The following is an 18,131-nucleotide window of genomic DNA, read 5'->3' on the forward strand; positions in this document are numbered from 1 at the left end:
TACGAAGAGCGGCCTTCATATGTAGAGACCAAACACTATAGTTTGTGGGTGAAGGCGTCAGACATTGAACGGATAACGTCCCAGATTTTTTACCCTTTGGCGGCGGAACGTTGTCTCCCATTGATTTCCTTCTTCGTGAATACTTTAATAGCGTATTCTGATGTGTTGTAAAACTCGGATTCAATCAAACCTCCTGTTTGAATGATTTCTTGGTCAACAAACTTGACGACGGCTCGAACCTTGGCGGCCAAGTTACCTTCGATCGACCTTAATAGATTGGATCGATGGTGAGCGGATCCTTGTTTGGCAGCAGCAAACTAATCACGGCGGCAGCTCCGACTCCTTCGGCGGCGGCAGTGATCGGATCCGGTTAATTGTTCGGTCTTTAACGAGGCTCTGAAACCAATTCAAGGATTGAATCGATATCAAAAACATGAACAAAATAACGAACACACAATATAAAGTAAAACTCGTTTTTATTATAATAGGGAAATATAACTCAAAAACTCTAGTACAATAACTCTCATAGATTAAACCATACTTTGTTATAATCTATATATAAAGAAACCCAACTTGGCAAACAAAAAAACTAATTAACCCTAATTATCACATAACAGGCCTCCACCCCTTCTTAGATAACCGGGCCACCCCTCACCGAACTAACTTAGGTATTGCTTTAGGCCTTCAAGGACTGATATTACATTGGAGAACAACCCTGCTGTTTCTAACCTCAACATTGGGAATATGATTAAAGATAAAGTGGGTGATGGTAATAATATACATTATTGGATTCATGTTTGCGTATCCTGAATCGCCTACATATATGTATCCTAATTCCTAATCTATTTGGCAACTTTTGCGAAAAAAGAATTACATATCGTCTGATTGTGCCGATAGACGTGTTCTAACTCTTGGACTTGAAAGTGGAGACAAAGATACTTTAATAATGGAGTCGATTGAATTGGTGAATCTATCAAATCTACTTCTAAATATGACCCGGTCAGATAGAGAAGATGAATCGAGTTGGGTTTAGGATTAATACAGGAAATTCATGGTAGCATCGATGAAAAAGATTATGTATAATGCTACTAGCCCAAAGATAGTTCACGTCTTTGTATGGAAAGTGAAGATGAACAGGATATCGACTCAAGTTGGCTAGCAACATATCAGAATGTATAAACCAAGTCAACTGAATGTGGTCTTTGCAGGAAGTCACGGGAAACGGTGGATCATTTATTTATAATGTTGTCATTAGCCTGGTTTGGAGAATGATAAGCTTGTGGTGCAAGATTCCACTCATTTATGCGTTTATGGTCTGGACCTCCTAGAATTACATTAAACTAGCCCTTTAAGCATTAAGAAGAAGGTTCTACACAAGCTTATAATTACGGCATGTTGGTGTGTCTGAAAGGCGAGACACAAGGTGGTCCCTGAACACAAAAGGATAGCGGGGTCAAAAATATTAGAAGCTATCAAGTTGTTGGGTTTCTTTTAGATAAAAAATAGTTTCTCTATTGAATCGATGATTTGACTGACTGGTCTGATTTTTCCTTTTAATACTTTTTGTATTTGGTTGTTTTTGCTCTAGCGTCTCACTAGATTGCAGGTTAATGAAACTTACAGTTCGAAAAAAAAAGGATATACTTATTTATTTTGTAATTAGACTGGTAGGGTATACCTAATAAGTGGGTGCAAATGGTCTTAGAGGATGCTAATGTGGCATCCATTTCACTTAGGGGTGGCAATCTTGACCCAAACAATTTCAAATGGATCAACTTTGGTTATTTTAAAAATCATATGGGTTGGTTTGAATCATAGATTTTAACAAGATGGGTCAAAATGGGTCACTTAAAATTCTACATTCGTATTTTTTTGTCAAAATGGGTTGACAAATTTAAAGAAATGGGTCCATTTGGGTTAGTGTCTTAAGGAAATGTGGCAAGCTCGGGTTGAAACGGGTTTTGGATGGGAACGAGTTTGGTTTAGGTTTCGAGCCGACATGAGCTTTCGTACTGGACAGGTTGGGTTTCGGTATCCTTTGTTTCTTTTTGGTCGATTTCGGAGCACTGGATGGGTTGGGTTTCGGTTTCTTTTGTTTGTTTTTGGTCGGTTTCTAATTCATTTTTGGCTTTTTGTTTCGTTGTTGTCTGTTTTTTCAGTTTCATTTCTGTTCTGTTTCAGTTTTTAGTTTCGTTTAGATCGATTTTTCGGTTTTGATTAATTCGGTTCATTTTTGGTTTATGTTTCGTTTTCGTCGGCTTTCGATTTCAGTTCATTTCTCGGTTTTTTTAAGAACGAGGACAACGGCGCAAACGTTTATATTTTTTTGCATTTTTTTGAATTTTTTTGAGAGGGGTTTTTATTGTTAATAAAAACACCTCCAAAAAAAAATTCAAAAAAATTAATAAAAAAATCATAACTCAAAATATAAATAAAAAACAAAAAATTTATAAAAACTAAAACCTTTGCACCTTTACCCTCGTTATTAAAAAAAAATAACCGATCCGACCCGTTTTGATCCGTTCCAACCTTGACCCATTCCGACCCGGATCCATTCTGACCCAAACCTTTTGACCCTAACTCATTTTGACCCGAACCAAAACAACCCTTTTTAGTTGATCCATTTCGACTCTAACCCGTTTCGACCCAACCCAACCCATTTGCCACCCCTAATTTCACTAGTGAGGTGGTGCACATGGTCCAACCCCTGAAGATCAGTGGCTAATCATTTTGTTTCTCTCTTTATATATGTGATAAGTATTACAAAGCAATGAAGAATTTTCTTTCTGCTGTCATAACATGAGTGAAATGGTGAGTAAATACCAAGATGACATTGAAGTGACCCACAATCCTGAATAATAAAGGGTGGACATAACACAACCTAATCAGGACGAAGTCATCCTTTCAGCATTTTATAAAATAATTTTTTATTAAATAACTGTGATTGGTTATTATTATTTTGACATTCAATATAAAATATAAATATAAATTGGCATAGACGTAAGTTATGAGGAAAGGCCGGTGCATGAATTTTTATATGTAACCCCAATTTGGTCGTTTTATTCCTTTTGCTTTTGACACTTTTGGTTTCTTCGCGTCTGAAGCTGTGGAGCTACTTACCCGTGTTCAGCGGATCATGCATAGTAATGTTATGACTTCAAGATTAGCAAATATAGTTTTTAAAAGATTGTGTTTTGCGATTCAAAAAGAGGTAGCGGCACAGCTTGTTGCCCGCTTGCCTTCTGTTTCGATGTAATCTAAACTTTTATTTAATTAAAAAAAAATTCCTTTCTCACCAACTCTATAGACAATGACTTTTGGTGCCTTTTATATCCACTCATTCTCAACTAAATTTTCCTTAATCCCTAATCTCTACTTCTTCGTCTGCTTCACTCCCATATCCTTCAATGGCTTCTACTTCGTTATCAACTACACGCTCAAATCAGACTCGTACCATTACGTATGATGTCTTTTTAAGCTTTAGAGGTGAAGATACTCGTTATACTTTCACCGATCATCTCTATAAAGCATTAGTCCGAGCAGGACTTCGCACTTTCAGAGACAATGATGAAATTGAAAGAGGTCAAGAACTGAAGCCAGAAATTGAAAACGCAATCATCGAATCTAAAGCTTCTATCGTTGTATTGTCGCCGGACTACGCTAATTCTGGTTGGTGCCTTAATGAGCTTTGGTTGATCATGGAGCAAAGGGAGGAGTGGGGTCATTTAGTTGTACCTATTTTTTATCATATTGATCCATCACATGTTAAGCACCAAACTGAAAGTTATGATATGAAAGGGTCAAAAGGGACAGAAGAAGATCGGAATCGATGGAAGGCTGCGCTAACAAAGGTGGCCAGTTTGAAGGGCGATGTTCTTCAACTTTCGGGGTATATATGGTTTCTCTCCCAATTTATTTTTGTAATTCAAGGCTTACAAGAAAATTGTTTTGGATTGAGTTTGAAAATAACTTATTGCAGCTTATTAGTTATTTTAAAAAATAATAAGAAAAAAAAGTGTTTGACAATCATAAAAGTCTTTGTTATTTTAGTTTTTAAAAGGGTTAAAAAAACTGTTATTTAAAAGCCACGCATCCTGGCGTTTTAAAATAACTTTTTAAAAAAGCCAATAAACTATTTCGAAACTCAATCCCAAATATATTATCAGTTGAGTAGATGATTTTGTCTGTGAATAAATCATGTTTACACAAGTTTAAAGTATGGCTTTGTAGAAATAAGAACCCATAGCTACCACCCGAACTTCAGGGCCGTCTAAACAGAGGGCAATTTCATAAAATTGTAATAAAGTTTTAAAAGTGTTTCAATTATGTCAATCAAGTATAAAAAATGTTTCAATTAATTCACTCAAATTCAATGTTTATTAAATTTAAGGTTTTAACATGTTTTTTAGTGTTTTTTTTACACTGAAAATTTTTTATCTTATTTAAATGGTAACATTGAATGGTGACGTGAATTTTATTTTGTATTTTTAAATTTTAATATAATTAACGTTTTTTTTAATTTTTTAAATTTAACTACATATATTGCAAATTCCGACCTCCACATATTATCCTTTATTTCTTTCTTGACACACAAAAAAATCGGTGAGACTCGATTTAAATATTTAGTGACCTAATTTGAGAAAAAATTGTATGAGTAACCTAAGTGAAACACTTTTAAACCTTGGTATTGTTCTATGTGATTTTCCCTCTAAAGAAGGGTTTGGCTGACGTCTAAAGCCTGTTCTTGAAGGGACCCGAACCATTTTTTTAAAAGGATATGTCATTAAACAAAATTCACAGCTTAAGCTCAATTCATAACATTAACAAAATAGGCTCCTTTTTATTGTATACATACATAACTTAAGCTCATTTCTTTAAGTATAAATAATAGCCCCGTTCACAATAGCTATTCTTTAAATTCTAAGTAGCATAAGTCCAACTGTCGTCCATTTTTGGGGAAAAAAGCACTTTAATATTATTATTATTATTATTATTATTTTATATACAATTAAGAGATTTGGTGTCGCACAGCACTTATTGGATCATTTGCGGCACCTTATTAGCCAAGGCATTTTGTTTTTGTTTTTTTATTTTGTTTTGTTTTAGTTCACATCCGTAACTAACGCAACAAAAATCACTCGAATGTCAATTTTGTTATTATTATTATTATTATTATTATTATTTTATATACAATTAAGAGATTTGGTGTCGTACAGCACTTATTGGATCATTTGCGGCACCTTATTAGCCAAGGCATTTTGTTTTTGTTTTTTTATTTTGTTTTGTTTTAGTTCACATCCGTAACTAACGCAACAAAAATCACTTGAATGTCAATTTTGTTTTGTTTGTTTTTTGTTTTTTTTAGTTCCTGTACGGTACCATAATGAACGTGTTGGACACCGACTGAATTCAAGTAGAGTCGTCGTATTTTGTTTTAGTTTCAGTATCGTAACATACACTTACCACTTAAGGTAAGTGTATTAATTAATACATAAGAGTATGCACACAGCCCCAAAAAATATCACAGAGAAAAGGGGCTAAAAACTCACCTAAAGTTGGTTCTTCTCGGAGTTAATAGTGATACCTTTCTTCAACTAAGCACGGCTAACTGGCTTAATAATTTACAAGTATTAATTATCTATTTTTAAATATCTTATATTCCTAAATTAACGGTCCGAAGTTATAATTTAATGAAACCAAACTTTATCGGTTAACGAACCGAACTTATAAGTTAAGAAACCGATCTTCTTAAGAAACCGATCTTTATAAGTTACGAAACCGAACTCTATAAGTAATGATTCCTTAACGAACTTATAAGTTAATGATACCTTAACGAGTCGGGTTTCGGGTCGAGAACATCATTTCATTCGAACCCTAAAGTGAGTCGAGTTCCAAGTTCTACTTGAACCATATGTCAATCGACTCAATATCTTGAGTCGATTCCTTAACCCAACCGATCCAAACTTGAGTCGACCCCACCCTATAACCACTCGACTTGTTTGAGTCGACTCGACTGGAGTCGAGCCATTACTTCCATTCGAATCACCATTGAGCCGACCCCTATACCCCATCTGTTCGAATTTTTGGTTCGAATCCCTTAATTGGGTCGAGTCCTAGTATTCATTCGACTCAAAAATTTGAGTCGACTCCCACACCATTCGATCCAAATTTCCAGCTGACTCCCCATGCTTCTAATCGAGTTGATTGGGGACTCGAACCCCTTATCTTGGTTGAGTCAAATGGGACTCGAACCCTTTACTTGGTCGAGCCGAAATGGGACTCGATTGCTTATTATTACTTCTTAACAAACAAGAATAAGAAGAAGATGAATGAAAAGGACTAATCTTTAATCATATAACATATCTTATAGATTTGGTTTAAGTTAGATCTTGATTCACTTGTAAATCTTGATGAGTCTTCTTTGATATTAAACTAAGAATCAACCCTTACTAACTCTAGAGATCTTGGATGGAATGAGAAGAAAAGGAATGTTCGTGTGTGCACAGGAGGTGAGTACGTGTGTCTGATGATGAAGATGATGAAATGAGAATGATTAGGTTTTAGGAAAGGTTTTGGACTTTAAATACTCTAGGCCCATGGACTTTTAGGCCCGTAATCATCCTTAGATCCATAAACAAACCCTAAGCCTCCCCTTTCATCCCATTATTGTTTAACGGAATTAAATAATGACACACGGCAATTAATTAATTAAAAACTTATTTTATTTATTAATTCTTAAACTGCAGATGTTACAACTCTTCCCTCCTTAAAAAGGTTTCGTCCTCGAAACCCATCTACTAGACAAAAAAATCAGGGTAAGACTTACGCATCTCTTCCTCGACTTCCCAAGTAGCATCCGATCCCTTGCGGTGTTTCCATAATGTCACACCCAAAACTAAGGTGGAAAATGTCGGGCCGCGACATAATTGTATAATAGCTTAAAAGACACTAAAGTATAATACACGTATCAATATCTAAATTATTCATTTCATATATCAAGTACGCAAAGCACAACATTGTTCCAAAAGAAATAAACATTACAACTTACATAATTAAAAATAAAACTAAAAAGGTCTTTATCCGTCATGCAACCTAAGGCCCAACTAGTCTTTAACTTGTTTCTTCATCCCAAAAAGCTACCTGCATCATGCGTGAAAATGTATAGTTTGTCAACATCAAATTGAGCAAGTAATCACGGTTTTTGAATATATATATAATATTGAAAAAGACAATTCATTACGATAAATATGAACTACTACAACTAGCATAACAAGAATATAAAAATTGTCTTTTCGCTCGAGTCACATAGATAACGTGCTACTCTGACGGCGTATGATCATACTAAGAGGATGCGGATGAGTTTGAGATACCAACAACCAAAACTTAAAATAAACACATAGTCACATTTGCACGTATAACTAATTGAGCAATATCATATAACGCAAATAATGGAATTGTAGTGTGAAATAAAACTATTGAGTTGTGAACGCATAACGCACCCAAAATGTAAACAGTAAAAAGGGGGATGTGAAATACTTACATTAATGAGTGGATAGCGAAGATGAAACGGTGATAAAAATAAGTGAAATGTGGTCAGGCTCATCGGGATACGTCGACAAGAGTTCTTAGTTGTTTACATATAATTTTAATTAGTAATAATGAAATATTAACAAGACCTGTAATAAATTTGGGATTTGATTGGGTTTTAAATACAATTTTTAATTAAGATATCATTAGTTTCATTATCGTAGATTTGTAAATAATATAACTAGAGGGTATAAACAATAAAATAATACGACACGAGAAAACGGTTACCAATTGGTTTAAAAAGAATTTTGGAGTCTTTTAGGGTTTACACTATTATTATTCTCATTGTTGTTGTTATTATTATTATTATTATTATTGATTTTGCATTTATTTTTGATAAATAAATCCATAAATATTACTTATTGAAAATTTATAATACGTATAAAATAACGGAAAAAAAATAAAATAAACTTTATTATTCAAAACGTTTGCTAGCTCGGTCTATTTTAAATATATATGAGAAAGCAAATAAATGTTTATTGAAACTCCATTCAAATCTATCTATGTGTGTATTTGAATATAATGTATAGATGTCAGAAAAAGTGCGGAAAATAATAACTCGGGTTCGGTTTGTTAAAATAATATTTATTTATTGTCATAAAAGCATAATATTAGCAAAAATATAATTCTAAAGGTTAAAAGGAAAATAAAAAGAAAAACCGGGCTTGGGGATGGTCGAACCCCACGCCCGAGGCCGGTTCCGACGCCTAACACAAGAACACAGACCACCAGACCAGCCTGGTTGTTTATTAATAATATAGAATTAGTTAAATAAAAAGACACAGTGCATTCTTCCCCAAATCATATGCAAACCCAAAGTCAACAAACGGTTTAATTGTTCGTTGTTTGGTTAAATTGATTTGGGATTTTGTTAATCGGATAAAAACGAATTGAATGCATGTATAAATTACTAGAAACAATAATGAATTGAGGGAGATCGGCGGTTTAGGGTTGTGGCTCAACTCGAGATCAAAACATGTTCTTGACGGCTTCGTCTGGGTAAATTAGGTTAGGGCTTTGAATCGCGGATGTATTGAGAATTGTCTGGCGATGTTTAATTGAATTAAAGCTTAGTATTTATAGTGTACAATGAACGAGTTAGCCGCGGTTTATAATTGATCATATTAGCTGTATATTTGATTCATTTTCTAAGTTTAAAGTGTCGGTGGAAATCGTTTAAGGTTAAGGAATGATCTTGAAATATCAATTTCCTTGATTATTTCGTGAATTGTGGATCAAGAAATGGGGGGGGGGGGGTCATTGGCCGTCAATGTTATGGAGGGAAGAAGAAGAAAAATATTTTTGAACAAACTTGCAAATTGGTCCCTAGTCTTTAGAATTGGGTGTAAAAGGGGGTTTAAATTATGTTAGGTTTGTTTTGTATATTATATATAGTTTATCAAATAAATAATTAATAAATTAACAGATAAAATAAAAAAATGGGTCGGGTTTTATGGTCCGAAATTAACGAATGTTACAGTATTCACAACTTTTTGAAAATTTCATCCCGATATTAGAATACAAGAAAAAGAACAAAATTAAACTAAGAATAAACCAAAATACTAATTCATTTTAGGTAATAAACGAAACAACACAAATGCTCGAGTGACCCAGAGAACGCTACAAATGGGTAATATGACTAGTCCACTTATATATAGGATGTACCAGCGACGTATCCACAATGACCTTGTCGTATTATATATCATTTGTACCATTTTCCTATAGTCCCTCAGTTCTGAGTTGTTTGCACACCAACGTACTCACCATGACTTCCATGCGAGGGTTTCGATAATTATGCGTGCACTCATAATTTCTTATTTCGTCGCATGGTTCGTTACGTTGGGTGGGCTAAAAATCATACATATATTTTTAAGAAAAATCTTTTTGAAAATCAAGATAAATTCAGAATAAAGGCGAAACAAAATTTAACGACCATTGAAAAATAAAGGAAACCCTTGAAGTCAAATATCAAGATAACTAGTGCAATACCAAAATGACTGAACTAGCTTAAATATCAAAATTCTTAGAGTTAATGTATATCGAGATGGAATGTTTGAAAGACGTAACAAGTTGTCGGGTATTAAAACTAAAAAAAAAAAATCTTGTTACAGTAAACAAAAATAATCATCACAATAGTTAAGTCGAATATACGAAACATTGGGGGTCATGAGAGGCTAAAATTGTGTGAACATACGATAACCTTAAGAAACTAACAAAATTAGAGGAATAATGACACAAAGTTGTTAGTTGTGATATTTCCGAGGAAGTTTAGCCGTTATGGGGAGGGTTTTAAGTTTGTGACGCTCATATTGAGATAATGATAAATAGTATATGAGAATATAAAATCAATAAAATAAAATGCATGCATAGGGCTCCTATTCGATATCTATACCTTAACCAAGTATGCAACCCTGATTCAAAAGTGACCGGTCATATGCAACCAAGATTACGGTTCTTATTCGATAGCCAGGTACATAGCCATGCACATGGTCCCGGTTTCCACTAACGATTACATTTGAGGTCACCGGTCATAGGCCGTTAAATTGAGTTGAACATGAGCAAACCATTATAATTCTACAGATAAATATAAGCAATGCGTGTCGTGCTTTGTGATGAGAGTAAGTGAAGATAGATATAACAAAAGTAAACACAATTTCATTAATAATATTGAAAATTTGGGTATAAGGAGACATTATTCAAAAGAGAAGAATAAAAACAAAAGTGATAAATGGGAAAAGGATAAAAAAATGTTGCTTGCAGCGTTTATCTTCTCGGGGTAGGTGGGTCTTTGGGCATAAGGACTAGTGTGAAGTGGTGCCATGAATTCTATGTTAAAATTCATTGGCGTTGATGTACACGCGTCCTTGCGTACCCTGGCTGGCTTGGTTAACTTGAGTTTGCTCGGCCTGGTTTGGTTGAGGCTGAATAGCTTGGATTGATTAGGCCTGCATTGGTTGGGCTTGATCAACTTGGGCTTGCGTTTGAAAAGTTTGGGCTTGATATATTTGGAGTTGGTTCGTTGGGATGGGTAGGTTTGAATTTGATAAACGAGTTTTGGGCATGTGTTGCGAAGATGGTTTGGGCTACCGCAATGATAGCAGGCTCGTATAGTGGGTGCATAAGGTGGGACATATGATTGGCCGTGATATGGTTGAATAATGGGTTATGGAATGGATGAGTTGTGTTGAGCTTGCATAGGATCTAGGCAAGAGTTGGTGAAGTGACCGAGGCGGCCACAATCAAAGCATTTTTGGCGTTGTTTGGTGGTATTGTTGCCAATACATGATATACAAAAGACAAGTACAACTAAACATAAAATACAAAAGACTAATCATAATACAAAATGAGGCCCAACAATCTCCCTCTAGTCTTTAGTATTGTCGTCTGTCTTCTTCAATCGGTGTCGTATTCCAGAGCACCGTCTTCGGATAGTGGAAGTTCAACAAGTTTTCGGACAAACTTGTTAAAGGCTTCAACAATCTTATCGGTATTTTGTTTCCTGATATCCTCCAACATGGGTAAAGGCGAGTTGTATAGCTTCAAAATATCTTCCTTGCTCAGCCCTATCAACACACGCAGTGGATGCATGGTTTTGCAGTGAATGACGACTTCACCCGTATTGTTATCAAGTTCCCAGCAAATGAAGTCATGCAGGAGATTAGACAAGAATGGTTCTCCATGATAGATGGTACGGCCTTCTCTCGGCATCTCATATCTCCACATTATTCTTCTCTTGCAGGTTGATGGGTCTCTTTATGTCGGATGCTTATACTTCCAACGTTTATTCAACTTGAAGTTGGCGTAGTCCACCTTCGAATCACGATCCATGTGGCGCTTGAATCACCCATCTTGATCCATTTCACCAATACCATCACCTACAGCCCGCCTAAAGTAGTTCATGTCAACTTCGGGCAGGGTATGCATCTCGGTTGAATGCAAGTAGGTGAGGTCCCCGTTTACCCTTCGCAACGCCCAAGAGTTACTATCCATGTGAAACGTGGCGCAGGCAATGAGAGCATCATCATGGTATGGGTAGTTGCGGCAGCGTGAGCTTGCACGACTCGTCACACAGTGTCATTTCTTCTTACATGGCTTGGGCACCTGTGTGGAGTCTACTACCAGGGCAATAACGCAGTAAGCTTGAGCTTCAGGAGCCGAAGTAGGAGCTTGAACTTCTTCTGGAGGCGTGTTAGGACTTGGTTAGTACTTGCTACCATCGTCCTCATCCATTGCTCCTTCCTTCTTGTGAGACGAGATGATCCCTGCAAATTCACCTGCATCAAACAACTCATTAAATACAACCTCAAGGGCAGCATCTCGGTCTCTAAATCCTTTTGAAGCCTCGGTAGCAGTAGGGCCTTCATGTGGTTCGTCATCATGTGGAGCGGTTTGTGAGTCCGCTTCACCTCCATCGACTGCACCGGCACCACCGTCTCCACCGTTACCTCCTCCATCATCATCATCATCATCATCATCATCATCATCATCATCATCATCATCATCATCATCATCATCATTGTCATCGTCATCGTCCGCATCAAAGCTATCTTGGAAGTTCTCATCAGCATCATCCTCATCATCATCGTCCTCTTCCTCCTCTTCATTACCACTAGCTCGGGTAGCAGATCCTCCAACTTCCGGAGGTATCGAGCTGGTTCCAACGACACTTGCGGCTCCGCCAACATATGGTACAATGATACCCACAGTTGCTTCACCCTCCGATCCCACTGCTGTCTCTAATCTGACCGCCACACTAGGACTAGCTGACGGTTGCGGTCCTTCAGTGTGCATCCTCGCACCCGACTTCTTCCAACTTCCAAAGATTGAGTCAAGACGGTCCTCGAGCATGTTGAAATCATCATGAAGCATGCCAATTAGCTCTAAGGCCGCCTTGTACTTGCTCGCCATTTCTTCATTTATCTTAAACTGAAGCTCATTAAGACGGTCTTGGGTGGCAGTCTTTGTCTTGAGTGCCTCTAACTCGGTTCTGAAGTCAACGTTTTTAGAAATAAGCGTACCGAGAGTTTTAGTGGACGCTTGCTGGCTTTCTATCATTGAAACACGAGCGTTTGTAGCCACTTGAGCAACGAACCACTTTTCCGTTTCCTTCTCCAGATCTAAAGTAAGTTTCGTTTGAAGAACGGAGGCAGATGGCAAGTTCCGTTCCAGGGTTGCCACCCTGTTCTTGACCCGAGCACCCTCCTCCCGTTGAGGAGCGAGCGACAGCGATTGATTGTTGAGCAGTAGTTTTTGACTGTAGTATTGCTTTTGGAGGGTCTCGATCCAACTCCTTTGGCTTTCTAGCAAAGTCTTAACCAAATCCCTCTCTTCCTCGAACTTGGCAACCCATGACAATAGTACCATCTTCTCCTTTCCTGCCTCAAGTTTCTTTTGCTTTTGAGTCTTGATGTACTCATGCAACACACGTTCACGTTCAACCCTCTTGGTGTTTGATTCCTCCAATGCGATGATCCTATCGAGGATAGGATCAGCGAACACTAGGGATTTCTTAGAATTCCAGGTGGCTATGGGTGTGGGTGTGAAGAAAGTGGATTTTAAAATGGTTAGGGGTGTATCGGATTGGGCAGGTGGTGTTATGGTTTGTAGAGATAGAGTAATGGATTGGGTAGGTGGTGGTGAGGTTATGGTTAGGGGCAAGGTTATTGGTTGTTGTGGTGTTGTAGTTTCGGGTTGGGTTGTGGTAGATGTTTGTGTTGATTGGGCTGGAGGTGAAATAGTGAAGGTTTGAGACCAGAAAGTTGTGGTTCTCAATGGTGATGTGAAGGTTGGTGATTTAAATGGTGAGGATGTTATTAGGTCAAATTGTGTGGGTTGGTCTGGTTGAGTGGTGGTTGTGGCAGTTTAGATGATTTGTTATAGTGGTGATGGTGGTAGGTTTTTTAGTAGGGTAGGCAAAGGTTGGTCTTGGTGTGTGGGTGAATGTTCGGGTGAAGTGATGAGTGAATCATGTAGTAGGGTTTTTGATGGTTTGGCTGTGGATTTGATTCTGGTTTTGGGTTTGGGTTTGGGTTTGGTGTATATAGGGATTTGAACTTGCTTGGCTATGAGGGTGGGTAAGGTTTCGGCTAGTGTGGTGGGTGAGGTAATGTGTGGGTCAGATTGGGTAGAAGGTTTACCTATACCAGGAATTTTGATAAAGCGACCCGGAGCCTTCTTGGAGTCTCCGATACTCTTCAAACATTTCAAGGGCTGGACGTCCTCCTCTTATTCCTCTTCCTCTTGCTTAGAAGGCCCACCAGCAGAAGGCTTGCTTGTGGCCTTCCGCTTTTTACCGTGCTTCTTTTTCGTTCTCCCCTCTGTTTCCTCCTTGCTATCAATCTCTTCAACCTCAGAACCAATTATCTCCCCGCTCTCCTCACCAGACTCATCCCAACATCCTCAGTTTCCTCGAACAACCCGAACTTCTTCCTGGATAACTCACCCTGGTACACATACCCCTTCCCTTTGGTGCTTAACATTGCATTAAACACTGTCCGCTTGATCATCTTGACATGGTGAGGCTCAGACAGGGGCATCTCGTTACCCTTCTTGTCATAAATGGCAGTATACACAGATCTTGGAACTTTTGGCATCATATCATCAAACATCGTAATGAATCTTGGATACATCATCCAGGTGCTGTCGGTAGAAGCGTTTGCGATCATGCATAGAAAAATCATCCGGGAGTAGTTAAATTGGACCCGGTTCGTCATTGCGGCCATCACTCCCACCCAGTCTGTCTGGAGGCTATCGAACCCTCCTTGAAGATCGGACAGACTGTGTACAACTATGTGAAACAATAACTGCCAGTACGGTGGAAGGTGCCTCTTCTCTAATGTCTTCCACATGATATCATATCCAATCTCTTCCACAAACCCTTTCAATACAGGCACGATCACCCTTGTTGAAGTGGTGATCCAAGGCATCTTTGATGTTGAGTGCCCGTCTAATATCTTCCTCCTTGATGTTAAGAATCTTTCCCGCAACTTTATTGGTGAGAGACATGGAATCCTTTGAACCTTCAGCATCCTCCCAAAACTCCTTAACCTAACATGTGTGAATAGTTGGGTTAGTAGTGATAGCATGTTCCAGAGGAGTCTTCTTGAGCCCTTTAATCATTGAAGTGAATATCTTATGCTTCTTCTTTTTCTTGGGCAATTCAAGCAGGCAATATAGATTATGAAGCTGAAATTGAACACAAGCAACATTAGAATCATCATGATAATGATAGAACAAAGATATATAATAACTATGCACAATAGTTATATATAATAACTATGTATTTGATCATCATTTATATACATATGTTTAATTAGATAATAGATTTTAGGTTTTAGATAGTTAAATTAACTTATATTGAGTTATATGTCTGTTTTGTAATGCCACAGTATGTTACAGAAGTTCTTAGTCCAAACACTCCACTTAGTCCAGTTGTCCAAAATTTTGAAAATTTGTCCAGGTACAAACAAATCGCATCACATGGCTTGAACGAAATCGAATCGCATAAAACCAATGGCATCTCATGGCATTTAATTTTCATCGCATGAATCATGCGATGCGATTCAAAGTAATATTCCAATCGCATCGCATGAGTAATGTGATGCGATTTGAATATGATTCTTGTCGCATCGCATGAACCATGCGATGCGATTTGAATCCCATGCGATTGATTGATTATAATGCGATCCTTTTTCCTTCATGCGATGCGACTTGAATTCCCGTATCTCTAAATTATTTCTTTTTGCCTTGAACAAGGTCGCCTAGACCCGAATTGTACTTCGGCTCAATCTGGTGACCTAACTTTTACAACATCATGGTCAATCCGATAGAAAGGTCCGATGAAACCTAATATCAAGATCTATTCAAATCTAAGTCTAAATAAATAAACTAAAGATGATTCTAAGGTCTTGTGATGTTCAATCAATAACAGTAACCATGATTTATAAAGATGAACATCAAGAATAAACCCTGGATCTAACCGTCAGTTCATATGAACCGTCGCTTGGATCTTGAACAAGAAATCATAGATGAAGAAGATGTTATGATGGTATACCGGAGGGGATGGATCAATAATGATTGATCAAAAATGATAAAAATAAGCTGTTGATGATTGTTTGTAAGTAAGGAAGAGTTAGGGTTTAGAGAGAGAAGTTGGGAGTGTTTGGGTAGAGAGAGTAAAGTAAAATGAAAGATATTTTGAGTTCCCCTTTTTATAGGGTCAGCCTATCTCGCGATAGGGTCAAAATATCTTGAGTTTTAAACGAATTTACACTCTCAGTCCTCGGTCTATAAAAATATTTACAAATTTAAACCTAAAATGTATTTACCCACCGGATCCAAACACTCAGTTATATACAAGTTTTATTTTGTCGGTCCTATGTTAACATCGTTTGCAGAAGTGATCTCTTAACAAAATAAAACAAAGGTAAATAAAGATAAAAATAAAAAATATAAAAATAAAAATATAAAAATTAAAAATAAAATTAAAACAAATAAAAATGACATAAAATAATATTTTAGTCTAAAAATAAACAAAGAAAATAAACTAAATAAACTAAAAAGATAAAAGAAGTAAAGATGAAATTAATATTATGTTAATTTACATAAATTTCTCAAAGTTTATAATTTTTGAGAAAGTTCACGACAAGGAATCATATTAATTTGTAATATCCTAGATCGCGTTTTCATTTTGATATTATTGAGTCACAAAATCAACGTCGAATGTAGATATTGTCCACATTTTCAACTTGACAAGTATTTTAGTATCAATATGATACGTTAAGGTATAATTTAGGCACAATGCTTATGTGGTCCCCACTCAATCAGACATGTTACCAACTCTATCATACTCGGGCTTAGTTTGTGTTCACATATCATCTCAACTTGATTTAAACCTTTCTTATCTGATCACAGTATGCTTATTAACACTTTGAACACTTTATTTTGGACACTTGACACTATCTAGAAATATTAAAATAAAACAGAAGTTTAGGGCATTAACAATCAGGTCGGATAACACAATATTATCGCGTAGAAAAAGTCCAAGGCGTGAACAAAAGAAAGAAAATAAAACAAATCAGAAGACTCAGGGCCTTAACCATCAGGTCAGATAATGCCATATTATTTTCCAGAGATAATCCAAGGCTTGAATCAAAATAAAGGAAGAAATAAATTAGAAGTTAAAAATCCTAAGTTAGACAACTTTTCGTTTTTGATTTTCTTTTCCTTTTCCTTTCTTTTTCTTGATATATTTCTTGACTCAATAGAAATTAAAAAATGACACTGATTACATAAGACAACTGTGATAAGGTAAATAGAGGCTTGGGTATGACATGCTTAATTACTTTTCAGCCTTCATAGATGTGACATTAACGGAGTCATGCAACCGCTTCAAGAACGTAAAACCACTAGCATAGGCAGATATTTATGTTTATATCACATGACATTTACTTGTTTGTCAAGCCTATCTGCACATCAAACTATGATTTTGTTGACTTTTGATCTACTCTTTCATGCACTAGGATAATCAGAATCAATATACTATCACTTTCCAAAAGGTCTAATCAATTTCTCAAATTGAAAATTTTAATTTTCCAACTCTCTCTAAACAGGAGCTCCCTCTAAACGGGACAATCCTTTTACAATATTTTTTGATTTTCTTAAAAGTAACATAAAATTTTTTTGGTAAATCAAGTGATTTGTTTTTGTTTTTCTTAAGTTAGAATTAAAAATCTTTTTGGTGAGTTATAAATAACTCAATTTTCTCCCTCTAAAATTGTGACATATTTTAAAAATATTTACAATTTTTTTAAACTAAAAAGATAAGACTTACTCAAAAGAAATCATGCCCAATGACTCTACAATGTATAAAAATCGGGCACGATTAAATGCTTTTATAAAGAGATCAGCAAAGTTGAAATCAGTATGGACCATTTGAATGTTGACAAGTTTATGATCAAAACAATCATGAATGAAGTGCATTCGGATGTCAATGTGTTTTGACTTTGAGTGCTAGACCGAGTTTTTAACAATAGCAACAACAACCTCATTATCACATTTGATCATGGTGTTAAAGAAATTCAAACCGTAATCTACCAGCTGATGCTGGATCCATATCACTTGTGAGTAGCAGCTGGATGCGGCAATGTACTCGGCTTCAGCAGTGTTGGTGGATACGATGACTTGGTGACTTGTTTCTTGAACTGCTAAAAGATCAACCTGTCTCCTAGGAATTGGCATCTTCCGATTGTTGACTTTCGATCAAGATTACATCCCCCGTAATCACTGTCAGTGTATACATGCAATACCAAAGGAGACTCTTTTAGATAACATAAACCTAACCGAGGCCTTCCTTTGAGATATCGAAAGATACATTTGACTGCGATCATGTGAGATTCTTTTGGATCTGATTGATATCTTGCACACTGACAAACAGTTAAAATTTTATTTATTAAAACCTATTCAATAAACGTGGTTAATAATAATTAATCTAATTAATTAATAATTATATGCAGCGGAATGTATACAATTAATCAGCACCGAAA

At 36.4% G+C, this 18,131-nt stretch overlaps 1 protein-coding gene across 1 annotated transcript in view; it reads left to right on the forward strand.

Moving 5' to 3' along the window:
• Positions 1-3,407: 3,407 nt before the first annotated feature.
• LOC143534994 (disease resistance protein RPV1-like) overlaps positions 3,408-18,131 on the forward strand; it is a 30,381-nt gene continuing 15,657 nt past the window's right edge. Inside the window, exon 1 of the mRNA XM_077029351.1 lies at positions 3,408-3,889. Within this exon, the coding sequence (XP_076885466.1) occupies positions 3,408-3,889 (482 nt within the window). The remainder of the gene's footprint in view (positions 3,890-18,131) is intronic.

The sequence above is a fragment of the Bidens hawaiensis genome, unplaced genomic scaffold (genome assembly GCF_021521415.1).
Source record: "Bidens hawaiensis isolate Kalapana, Puna unplaced genomic scaffold, B.hawaiensis_p1.1 tig00010383_1, whole genome shotgun sequence".
Classification (NCBI taxonomy): domain Eukaryota; kingdom Viridiplantae; phylum Streptophyta; class Magnoliopsida; order Asterales; family Asteraceae; genus Bidens; species Bidens hawaiensis.